The 12,704-nt window shown below is 41.8% G+C and overlaps 1 protein-coding gene across 18 annotated transcripts in view; it reads left to right on the top strand.

The window, feature by feature from the left end:
• Positions 1 to 12,704, top strand: part of DST (dystonin) — a 398,894-nt gene that overhangs the window by 251,680 nt on the left and 134,510 nt on the right. For 13 of the 18 annotated variants that reach the window (XM_069974481.1, XM_069974486.1, XM_069974484.1 and 10 more), the window contains 4 exons: positions 28 to 4,623; positions 6,618 to 6,758; positions 7,863 to 8,069; positions 10,258 to 10,401. The exons of the other annotated variants lie outside the window; for them this stretch is intronic. In XM_069974481.1, coding sequence (XP_069830582.1) covers positions 28 to 4,623; positions 6,618 to 6,758; positions 7,863 to 8,069; positions 10,258 to 10,401 — 5,088 coding nt within the window. The remainder of the gene's footprint in view (positions 1 to 27; positions 4,624 to 6,617; positions 6,759 to 7,862; positions 8,070 to 10,257; positions 10,402 to 12,704) is intronic. 18 annotated transcript variants of the gene reach the window in all.

Below are 12,704 nucleotides of genomic sequence, written 5' to 3' on the forward strand. Positions count from 1 at the left end.
ACTGGCTAATTCTTATTTCTGTTTCAGGTCGACAGAGTTGTGTCCGGGGCTATCGATGAGGCAAACGAGAGAATTCTTTCCATATACCAGTCTGTTGTAGAAGGACTTGTTGAGTATGAAACGGGAATTTATCTGCTAGAAATGCAACTTATAGTGTCTGGATTGGTTTGCCCACAGTTAAAGAGATGCTTTGACACGGAAGACGCCAAAAGCCATGAACTTATAGATGATCAAATCCAACTACGACTCCATGAAATCTCTCGTGCTAAAAGTGTCATTTCATCTCTCCCTCCAAGCGATTTTCCTATAATTACAGCTTACAATCAGGGATTAATCTCCGAGGCCGTAACAGTCAAAATGATCAACACTTTGCTTTGCTGCGGTTGCCTTCAACTTGCCACTACAGGCGAACAGGTCAATGTAAACAAACTTTTCCAAAGAAATATGATTTCGACATCAATGTTTACAAAGCTTATCGAGAGACAAAAGATGGCCAAAGATTTGATTGACCCCATCACGGCGGAAAAGTTAACATTAGCAGAATTGTTACAGAGGACTGTGATGGATGAGAAAACTGGAATGAGATTTATTCTCGTTAATTCAGAAGATAGAGGTAAAATCACGTTAAAATCTGGAAGGAAAATTAGCGTCTTACGTGCTGCACATGAAGGAATTCTGGAACGTGAAATCATGTACAAGCTACTTGGAACTCAGCTTTTTTCAGGCGGTATTATTGACCCAGATACTGGAAGCCAGTTGACTTTGGAACATGCACGAGATCAAGGTCTCATCGATCAAGGAACAGTTTGTGGAATTTTAACCCAACAAGTTCAGAATGGTGGAATCCTTTGCCCATCTACAAAAAAATGTTTAACAGTAGATGAAGCTGTTCAGTGTAATTTAATTTCGTATAGTAGTGCATTGATGGTGCTAGAGGCACAAAGAGGGTTCATTGGACTTATATGGCCCGATACCAGCGAAATATTCCCCATATCAACATCCTTACAACAAGGAATGGTTTCTAATGAGTTAGCGCAAAAGATCCTAAGTAACAGACATAAAATTGCTGGGTTATATATTCCTGAAACATCTGAGATAGTGCGGTTAGATATAGCTGCTCAGTCAGAGATAATAGACAAAAACACTGCATTAGTCCTCAGCAGCTTAGAGTTACAGGACAAAATGCCCAATATAGATGTTCTGGAGCCAACCTGCAAACATGCTCTGAAATGGATGTCTTATGAATCTCACCCGGCCAACCTGGCCGATAGCTCTGAAAACAAATCGGAGGAAGAACTGACACATAACCCGGACCATACCAAGCAATTATTCATTTCCTATCTCATGATAAATAGTTATATCGATGCCAATACAGGCGAAAGACTTCTACTATTTGATGGTGATCTTGATGAAGCTGCCAGCATGTTGCTCGAGTCTGAACATATCGTGCGTACCTCGTGTGAAAACGATGAAGACGTTTCAGATATTGTGGGAGGAGATACCGACCCGAGCAATAACACAGATAGCAATATGACTGAGCATGACAGTACATCTTTTAGGAGCTCAGGTTTTGAAGAAAACGGAAACCTAGAAAAGGCTGCAGACCAGCTTCAGTTTATGGATAGGGTTGAGAGCAAAGATCCTGAGAAGGTGATTTGTCAGCTGTTCAAAAATGTAAAAACCGATGATATATTCAGTGAAACCAACCTTCTGTGCAGTGAGACAGCTGAAGCACATGACGAAATACACTCTTTTCCTCTAAAAGATGTAATTGCAGCTGATGTTCAGCTAAGCGCACCAAGTAACGCTGTGGTCAATAACAATTTAATTCAGGAAAATACCATTCATAACAATTGTAACAATGGCTCCGACCAGATTGGGGACGTTTTAAAAAGACCAAAAGAAATTGTAACCACTTCAAACGTCAGTCTTTTTGAATGTAAAACAGAAGATGATGTATCTTTGGGAGATCCCTTTTATGATCAGATGGAAAAAATGCCCAGTAAAGAACATTGTGATAAAGACACTGACAATGATGTTTGTGTCGCTCCCTCACCTGAAACCAACAGTGACGTAAACCTTAATGTAGGTCGAGAAGAACATGAATTTTTGGAAACCAGCAGTGACTCTGATATGTCTGATGGAAGTTATAAAAGTGAGGATGAGGATGGTGACACTGATGAGATCAAAAAGACTTGGAAAACTATAGGAAATGACAACATGGAAGACAGAACACCCACCCAAAGCGATACAAGCTCTGATGAGGAGATTTACTATAACTCCGATAGTGAAGCTGAAAACAATGAAATGTTGCAAAGAAGGCAATTTCTGGAAACCATAATTGAAGAAGATTCTGAAAGTAACTCCTGTGTGGATGACCAAGCTTCATTATATAAGGAAAAATGTCCTTTTCCGAGTTCAGTAGAGGAAGAATATGACGGTAGCAAATATAACACCATCGAAAAGTATGTGGCTGGTAACATGAAGGCTGGTGATAAAGTAATTTTAGAGGAAGAACCAGATGAGGAATATGTTGAGAGTACTTTTAGTGAAACCGATATTGACTGTTTGGTCACCGATGACACCAACAGTGAAGAGGGCTATCAAGCCGCTGAAGAATTCTCCGATGAATACTTTGAAGACACTGAAATTGATAGCAAAGCCGTCTTGTTTGATTTTGGCAATAGTGAAAATGAACTAGGCTTTTATAATGAAAATCTTTTTTATCATCAGTCTGAAAATACATCCAATACTAAAGTTATGAGTGAGTTGGATGAGTCTTTACACTGCCTGGAGGAAAGTGGTGTCATAAGTTTGAGCAATGCCAAGATATGGGAAAGAGAAGCAGTTTTATTGGAAGGGGAGGTTTCTAATTCAAGACAAGTTGAGAATAAGAATGCGTATGAGAAGTCAGGTGTGAAAAACCTAGACAGTGAAATGGAAAATAAGACTAAAACTGAAGTACCAGCATTAATGAACCTCACAGACAATAGTACTCATGCAGAACTGGATGCCGATGGTGCTGCTCTTCATCCGAAATTAAAAAATAGCTTTGATCATACTGATGATGAGGCCGTTTCTAAGCAATATACTGATCATAGTCACTCTCCAACAGATCATACTAATCCTGAAAGTCTTGAAACTATTCAAGCAGAAAAAGAAAATGTAAAGGGTGACTATAGCAATGCAGATTTAGAAACGGAAGATAATGAGACATTTGGGCAAGTAAAGAATGGTTATCAAAACAATGAGCAAGGTGCTCGAGTGGAACACTCTACCACTGAGCGGTCTACTATGCATTTGAAGCACGATTTTGAGTCCAATACCGATTTTGAGCTTAACTGTAGGCAAATACCAGAAAACAATCTTCTCAGTGATGTAAAGGCTGCTTTTAACACTAACATTACACACATTGAAAATAATTACTGTACAGAAGACAAAGAGTCACAAACCAAGTCCATTCAGGGGGTTAACTCAGATTTACCAGATGATGGTGCATCCTCTAGAGGTAAAAGTCTTCTTTCACTTGAAACTATTGACGTTGAAATTTGCAGAATTACAAATTTAAAGAGTAAAGAGGAAGCAAGTAACCAGAGAGAGAGAATTGTCCAACTTACTACAAAAAGTCCCATTCATATTGATAACCTGTGTTCAATTTTTGATTCATCTACCTGTAAAAGCTCTGGTGAGGATGTAGAAGCAAATGCTACCAGCCCATCTGATACAAAACAAAGTAAACTAGGAGAAATGGATAACTTAACAACTTACCTCAAAGGTTGTGCAGAAAATATACAAATAACCGATCACAATCTTCATTACAAGAAGTTTGGTTTTGGAGATACCAACAGCTCATTCAACACAAAGGAGAACATAGATGGCAATGGAAATTCCTTACCAGAATTTCCTTGTAACAAAGACAGTGAAAGACTAAAGGATTCTGCCATAGATCACATTCATTTATTGGATCTAATAAGTAGAGAAAACAAAAGCAACAATGTATCCAATGATATAGTTCATAAAGAAGGTGGACAAGTCTTAGCAACTAATCTTCGAGAAAATAATAAAAAAACAAAACACATACTAGATTTAGATCTTGTTAGTGTAAAGACAAAAGCAGAAGACAATGGAATTACGACCCATGGCGATAACAAACCTGGCAAGCATTTAGACAATGACACAGTATTATGTATTGTTGGTAACACCTCGAGTCATAAAACTTTAAGTACCTCGTCAACTTTCGATGAGCAGAATGTGATCGAACCAAATGGTCCACAATTAATCTCTTCCCAGCTCGATCAAATCTTTCATGTCCCTCCAGACTCAGAAAATTCCAACAAATTAGAAGAACTTCTAATAAACATAAATAAGGGTCTGTTTCCCAGCGATCTCATCTCAACCTCTTCCAGCCTTGACCCGATGAATAACAAGATTCCTGAGCAAAATAAGAACGTTTCCCCAGAATACAATTCTGAGCAACCAGGAACTGCAAGAAAGTTTAGCTTTACAGAACAACCAACAAGTAATGGTGTGAAATCATTGGAAAAAATGGATACCACACTAAACACTTCACTTATTACTCCGTCTGAAGTGGAGCAAAATGCAGAAGACAAAGTGGCTGATAAGGTGGGTTGATGGTTAACCGCGTTAACTAAGTATAATGTTTCTTATTACGACAGGTACTGTTAGAGTATTCAGAAGGCGACTACATGCTTAAAGGGGTTGTTCAAGGAATATTTTTAATACGAAATGGGTTTAAGCTGGTATAATAGCAAGTAAAAAATGTCCACTGTCCTGCTCCCTTTTAGCCTACTTTCCGGTGGGGCCCAAACACTGTGCAGCTTCTCCTCGTCTTAGCCCTAACTCACAGGAAGTGCCCACTCAATTTGTGGCTGTATTAGTGAACTACCATGTTCATAGACTGGCAAATGTAATTTCTTTTTGTCAAGACTTAGAGCAGAAAGTGCTGCTCAGTGGGTCCGGATTCTGCTGCTCATCCTGCATGTGTGAATTGACCCTTGAAATGCAAAAAGTAAAGATTAACATAGCGATAGAGTTATTTAAATGGTTACTATCATTTTATAAAACTTTGCTTAGATCAATAGTACAAGCAAATATAGGAAACTTTGTAAGATATCTTATGAGAAAAAATGCAATCTTTTCCTGTTATGGAGCCTGCCCCGATCCCTGCTATACTGTATTCTACTCTGAAAAATCAGCTCCATACAGTAGCTAGCCCAAGAGTCAAGTCGCCCAGTTTAGACTGCTCACTACAACTATATCATGTTTTCCATGCTGTTGTATTTTAGGTTGTGCACAAAGACAGTGCAGGATCTCCTCCTTTGTGTGTGTAGATAACATAGAGGTTAGCCCAACAGCTCTGGAGAATTGAAAATTTCAGATTTAGGCTATGTTCAGACTACGTAAGAGACCTCCTGACCGGGATGATCTTTTCAGAGACCGGATGTTCCATGACCCGGCCAGGTCACAGAACATCCGGTCTCTGAAAAGATCATCCCGGCCAGTATCGGCCAGATGATCTTTAGGGCCGCAGAGTTCTGATGTGGGCGCATCCGTGCGCGCCTGCATCAGAACTCTCCACTGCACACTATGGAGCGAGCGGCTGGAGCCGATCGCTCCATTGTGTGCACTGACAGGGTTTTCTGCGGCCGATATTTAATGAATAGCGGCAGCAGAAAACTGACATGTCAGTTGTTTGCGGCACCTCTAGGGATCCCGGCGGCAGCATATACTATATGCATATGCTCCGTCTGGGATCCCATAGACGGCAAGGTAACGTATATTTTCGTAATATATGGTTTTGCAAAAATATACGTTGTGTGAACATAGCCTTAACTTGCTTTAATACTTAGATACAATGCCAGTTTTCACACACACACACACACGACAGGCTCCTGAAACATCAGGTACACTTTAAGAATAGAGTGGTGCCTTGGATTAGGAGCATAATTCGTTCCATGACTGTGCTTGTAATCCAAATCCACTCTTACACCAAAGCAAATCTTCCCATAAGAAATCATAGAAATGCAGACAATTGGTTCCACATTTCAAAAATAATTATTTATAATTCTGAATAACATGTAAAATAAATGAAACAAACATTCAGAAACAGCAGAATATGTGATATTATAAGTTACTGTACAGTAATGGAGAGGATGGGAAACACAAGGGCGGACAGAGACTGCAGGGAGCAGGAAGGAATGAGCAGGGCAGATGTGGGCACATACATGCAGCACTCTCTGTCCGGGGAGAGAGGGGTTACAGCTATGGAGAGATTACCTCCACAGTCCTGTCCCCTGATGTAAGCCCCAGCCTGAGGTGGATCTGCCATGATTTGGAAGGTGAGGGAGACTTCCTGGGTCAGAGTACAGGGCTGTAGACCCCGCTATGCAGACCATGCACCTCCTCCACTCACGCTCCCACCCAGTACAGGGAGCTCTTAAACCAAAGCAATGCTCTTAAACCAAGTCACAATTTTGAAAAACTGTGAGCTCTTAAACCAAAACGCTCTTAAACCAAGTTACTCTTAAACCAAGGTACCACTGTATAGTTTTTGAAAAAAAATTCTTAACCGTGACTTTTTGACTGTCTCATTCTAGGTAATTTTGACTTTAAATCAACATTTTCAAGCGTTACATGATCACCTGGCTGTTGTTCAAGATCAGAAACTGCACTTGGATAATCTACCAGCCCTCGGTGATAACTTGGAAACATTAAAAATTCAGCTCGAGCAACTTGAGGTCAGTATTGTTAACGTTTTCTTCCAGAACAAGAATTTTTCTTTCTTTTTTCCATTGGAGTTTTGGGTTCTCTGCGAAGTTAAGCCGGGGAGACTGCATGAGCCATGTTTTTGTTTGGCCTAGAATTAATAGGTTGTCATCAATGAAGAGTTTGTGGTTGTAGTAGAGTTTATTGCAGACAGAGCGCCTAAGAAGGGGACAAGGGGAGCAGGGGTGGGACAGATAGTTATGATATGAGAAGCTTTGTGGTGTTGAGGAAGCTGGTTGATGAGGGGAGCAGGATGGGATAAATCTGGCGAGGAGGCCCAAGGTTAGGAAAAATGTCCTCAGCAGTAAGGAGGAGCAGAGAGAGAGAGAGATAGTTGGTGAGAGTGGGAGAGGGTGGAACATATTTTCTTATTGTTCTGTGACGGGCCATTCCTCTGTAATTTTTAATAGAAATGTGTGATTGAAGAAGCCAGACCCATTTTTTTTAGCAAATGCTGGGGAGGGGAAGGATAAAAGAAATAACCGCCACTCCAGTCCCTGGGACCTGGTCTGAGTGGGGACCCAGGTCAGGATGTGTGAGGTCCGCTCAGCTAGTCAGTGGCCGAGGCGGGACCCCAATATGGCCACTGACTGGCTGAGCAGGCCTCACATGTCACGACCCAGTCCCCGCTCAGACCAGGAAGCGTCTGGGGACCCAGGGACCGGAGCGGTGGTATGCTAAAAACATTAATCTCGACAAACTTCTCCTTTTAAATAACCAACTGGATGAAACTAGATTGGGGTGTGCCCCTACACCATATGGCACTGTCAGCTCTGATTGGATACTGTCAGATTGTGTGGGGACATTCTCACAGTTGGTAATACCCAGATGTTTACTTAGTCGTACATTTCTACTAAAAAAATTACAGAGATATGGCACACAACAGAGCTATAAGACAAGATGTTCCAGAATTTCAGTGGAATGGCATGTATTTACTAAAACAGACAGCACAGGAGTGGTGAAAGGGCCTCTTTAAGGTGTTTGTGCTCCATTTTATTGCGTAAAAACCTGATGCAATTTTTTTTCTAAGGTTACAGGTTAGATTTTTAATACATGTTTTCAATCTTTTCTTTCAGTCTTTTGAATCAAGGTTGGCTGCATTTTCTGTTAAACTGAAAAAAGATGTACAGTGTGCAGAGCAATTCTTAACCTCTGTCCCTGGTGACCTTCCAGGAGATCATCTCAAGGAGTTAAGTGAGACCTTGATGAAATCCTTTGCTACAGTTTGTGAAATGTCTTCAGATCGTGCTAAACAGATTGCATTTGCTGTTGATGCTGAGATGGTAAGAATAATTGTGCTATTACTTCTGAATTGTTGTTTATTTGTTTCTGGTTGATGGACTTTTTTTTTTACACAGGTGCTAAAATACTTTTTTTTCTGTATATGTTAATTAGCAGGTCTGGTGTACTGGATGTGGGCTCAGCATCCTCAGTGCACGGATATGTATAGTAATGAGGTGCTTCAGCAATGGGTGGAGATATTGGTGCAGTGGAGGTGGGCCCAGCACAGATATGTATAGTAATGAGGTGCTTCAGCAACGGGTGGAGATATCGGTGCAGTGGAGGTGGGCCCAGCACCCTCAGTGCACAGATATGTATAGTAATGAGGTGCTTCAGCAACAGGTGGAGATATTGGTGCAGTGGAGATGGGCTCAGCATCCTCAGTGCACAGATATGTATAGTAATGAGGTGCTTCAGCAATGGGTGGAGATATTGGTGCAGTGGAGGTGGGCCCAGCACAGATATGTATAGTAATGAGGTGCTTCAGCAACGGGTGGAGATATCGGTGCAGTGGAGGTGGGCCCAGCACCCTCAGTGCACAGATATGTATAGTAATAAGGTGCTTCAGCAACAGGTGGAGATATTGGTGCAGTGGAGATGGGCCCAGCACCCTCAGTGAGGTGCTTCAGCATCAGGTGGAGACATCGGTGCAGTGGAGGTGGGCCCCGCACCCTCAGTGCACAGATATGTATAGTATTACGGTGCTTCAGCAACAGGTGGAGACATCGGTGGAGTGGAGGTGGGCCCAGCACCCTAAGTGCCCGGATATGTATAGTAATGAGGTGGTTCAGCAACAGGTGGAGATATTGGTGCAGTGGAGGTGGGCCCCGCACCCTCAGTGCACAGATATGTATAGTAATAAGGTGCTTCAGCAACGGGTGGAGATATTGGTGCAGTGGAGGTGGGCCCCGCACCCTCAGTGCACAGATATGTATAGTAATGAGGTGCTTCAGCAACAGGTGCAGACATTGGTGAAGTGGGGGTGGGCCCCGCACCCTCAGTGCACAGATATGTATAGTATTAAGGTGCTTCAGGAACAGGTGGAGACATCGGTGAAGTGGGGGTGGGCCCAGCACCCTCAGTGCGCGGTTATGTATAGTAATGAGGTGCTTCAGCAACAGGTGGAGACATCGGTGAAGTGGGGGTGGGCCCAGCACCCTCAGTGCGCGGTTATGTATAGTAATGAGGTGCTTCAGCATCAGGTGGAGACATCGGTGCAGTGGAGGTGGGCCCAGCACCCTAAGTGCACGGATATGTATAGTAATGAGGTGCTTCAGCAACAGGTGGAGATATCGGTGCAGTGGAGGTGGGCCCAGCACCCTAAGTGCACGGATATGTATAGTAATGAGGTGCTTCAGCAACAGGTGGAGATATCGGTGCAGTGGAGGTGGGCCCAGCACCCTCAGTGCACAGATATGTATAGTAATAAGGTTCTTCAGCAACAGGTGGAGATATTGGTGCAGTGGAGATGGGCCCAGCACCCTAAGTGCACGGATATGTATAGTAATGAGGTGCTTCAGCAACAGGTGGAGATATTGGTACGGGGGGGGTGGGGGGGGGCTTAAGGGGCGCCTTTGTGACTGTTATACCTGACCACTGTTTTCACTGTTATGTATAAATAGGACTACTCATTCTGTGTATTAGATAAAAATGTTAGGCTGGGTTCATACTTTATGTATAGGTTAGTAATGGCATTCATGAACTTAGCCTGTTTTGTGTTTCTTTTGTCTTAATTCCCCTTTAAAAGCATACTAATGCACTCTATGAGCAGTTTAGACTAATCTAACCTGCTGATAGCCCCCTAATGCGCAGGGGGTGCCGAGGAGGAAGGCATGTCTCTTACCTTTCTCCTCTGCGCTATTCCTGTGCTGTTAGTAGTTGAATCCACGGCCTGGGGAACCGTTGAATCTACGGCCCTGCCCCCATCGCTTCTAATCCGGTCCACTCACTCCATTGGTTATCAGCAGAAGGCGGAGGCCGGCTTACCGCGATGGGGCAGTGCTCCTAACTGCTCCCCAGGCCGAGTATTCAACTACTAACACCCCCCCCCCCATGTGCTTTAGGGGGCTATCAGCAGGTTAGATTAGTCTAACCTGCTGATAGTTCCCCTTTAAGCTATAATTTTTTTTTATTATAAACATTCCTTTTTAGTTTTTCTTTTAAATATTTTTTTCCCCATGTTAATTCCAGGTTAAACTAGCTGAAACCCATGAAGACTTACTAAACCGACTAAAAGTCTTGGCAGATTGGATAACCTTCTGTAATAAAACATTGGATTTTTCACTGAGCAGTAATGACGTAGAGGTTGTAAAGCAAAAGTTGCAGTCTTTGAAGGTATTATTGTGATTATTATTATTATTAGTTCTTGTATCTTCTGTGTTCTCACATTTTCCCTTGTCCGTACTATATTTCTGACTAAAAGGGGTTGTCTTATCACAGAAACCATTTTATTTGTTGTCAGGAGGACTGATCCTCAAACAAAACTGATCTTTTGATCCTTTATAAAGAAGACTTCATGTTATACCTTCCCATACCTTTCTGTCATATGTCATAAAGTTTTCAGAAGAATTGCTTTTTAACGTTGTTTTGAATATTGTAAGAGGGGTGGCGAGAAGTAAATGCTTCATTCTTCATTTTTCCATTATACATAGCATTACTTCAGTGATAGAGGCCGCAGCAGCAACGTCTCTGCTTCTTTTGAAAATGATATGTCCAAATGTCCTTAAAAGCCCCTTACGGCCTCTTTGGGCATATACAACCAATAGAAAAAAAACAAATAATTAAAAAAAAATCTGAAGTGCTAATAGGGAAAAAAAGATACCCCATACTGTCACTTTAAGCCCTTCAAAGAAGTTTTCGGGGCAAAACAAGTAAATGTACTTCATGGAAGTCTGTCACCAGATGACCCTGGACGTATATTTACGTCCTGGGTCTCTAGGGAGCAATGAAGCGCTCTTCGGAGCGTGCTTCATAGCAGGTGTGGGCCGGCTGCAGTCAGTAGCCGGGCCCTCACCGTAATTGACAGACTACGCGACCGCAGCGTTTAAGTGTGGACTCTCCTGTCACTTACCGATCGGGGGGGTCCCAATCGCTTTAACGGACCGCCAGAGGTCTCTTACTGGTCTGATCAGCGCTCTGCTGATTGAGTCTGCCACAGGCAGGCTCAATCAGCAGAACGCCTATTACACTGATCAATGCTATGCCTATAGCGTAGCAGTGATAAGTGTACTAAATTTAAGTATTGCAGGTAAAAGTCCCCCAGTGGGACTTAAAATGTGTAAAAAAAAAAAAAGGAAAAAATGTTTTTACAATACCCCAAAGTCCCTCCCCCAATAAAAGTTAAAATCACCCCCTTTTCCATTTGATAAATAAAACATATAAAAATAATTAAATAAATAAACATATTATATACCGTAGCGTGCGTAAATGATCTATTAAAATATAACAGTTGCCATCCTGAACGGCGTAAAGGAAAAGAAGGAAAAAAGCGCCAGGATTACCGATTTTTTTGTTACATTATATAAAAAAAAATTAAAAAGTGATCAAAATGTCCGATCTACTCAAATATGGTATTAATAAAAAGAAGAGATCATGGCACAAAAAAATGACACCACATACAGCCCCGTACGTGAAAAACTAAAATCGTTATAAGAGTCACAAAAAGGACTATTTTATTAATAACTAATGGCAAAAAAAAAGGATTTTAATTAAAAAAAATAAATCATCAGAAAATCTGTGTAAACCTGCATATGGTTGTGTTCAGACTGACCTATAGAATAATGGTAACATGTCGCTTTTACTGTATATTGCATTATGTAGACACAGGAACCCCCCAAAAGTTACCATATTGCATTCTTTCTTCCAATTACACCAATTCATATGTTCATAAATAATATTTTGGAGTCCCGTCATACATATTATGGTAGAATGAAAGATGCCATTACAAAGTACAACTATTCCCGGAAAAAACAAGCCCTTACATGGCTCTGTAGATAAAAATGTGGAAGTTGTAGAGCTCTTAGAAGGGAGGAGGAAAAAACAAAAAACTCAAAAATGAAAATCGTCACGGTCCACTGGATCCTTTTGGGCCTGGTCCTCAAAGGGATAAGGGGTTAATATAAAAAAAGCGTATTAAATGAATGCACATCGCTCTTTTAGTTATAATCCTGTATTTGAAATTTTATTACATCTTGTTAAAGGAGAAGTTTGGCGGTGGGCAAAAAATTAATAAAGACAATATGCTCACCCCTCCCAGTAGTAGCGCTACGCTGCATCACCCGGCTCCCGAGTTGAACGTCAGCAGCGGTGGGATTTAGCTTGCTCAGCCAATCAGTGACTGCAGAGGTAACCCACCCCAGTCACTGACTGGCTGAGTGGGGCATCTGTCAACCAGGTCACGACGTAGCTGGAGCAGAGCTAAGAAGACATCCGGCTGGGGTCCAGTAGTGGGACGTGGCTCTGCACGGGCATCGGGACAGTTGACTATAACTTCTTTTTTATGTTCCCCCCAGCCCGGAATTTTTTTTTTTTTTGCCCGGACTTTTCCGTTCATTATTGATTTTTGGCTGTTTGGTTTTGTCCAGTTTGATGCTAATGTAATAGAGTTCCATATACATTTTCCCTATGAATGTTCTTCA

The sequence above is a fragment of the Dendropsophus ebraccatus genome, chromosome 6 (assembly GCF_027789765.1).
Source record: "Dendropsophus ebraccatus isolate aDenEbr1 chromosome 6, aDenEbr1.pat, whole genome shotgun sequence".
Classification (NCBI taxonomy): Eukaryota; Metazoa; Chordata; class Amphibia; order Anura; family Hylidae; genus Dendropsophus; species Dendropsophus ebraccatus.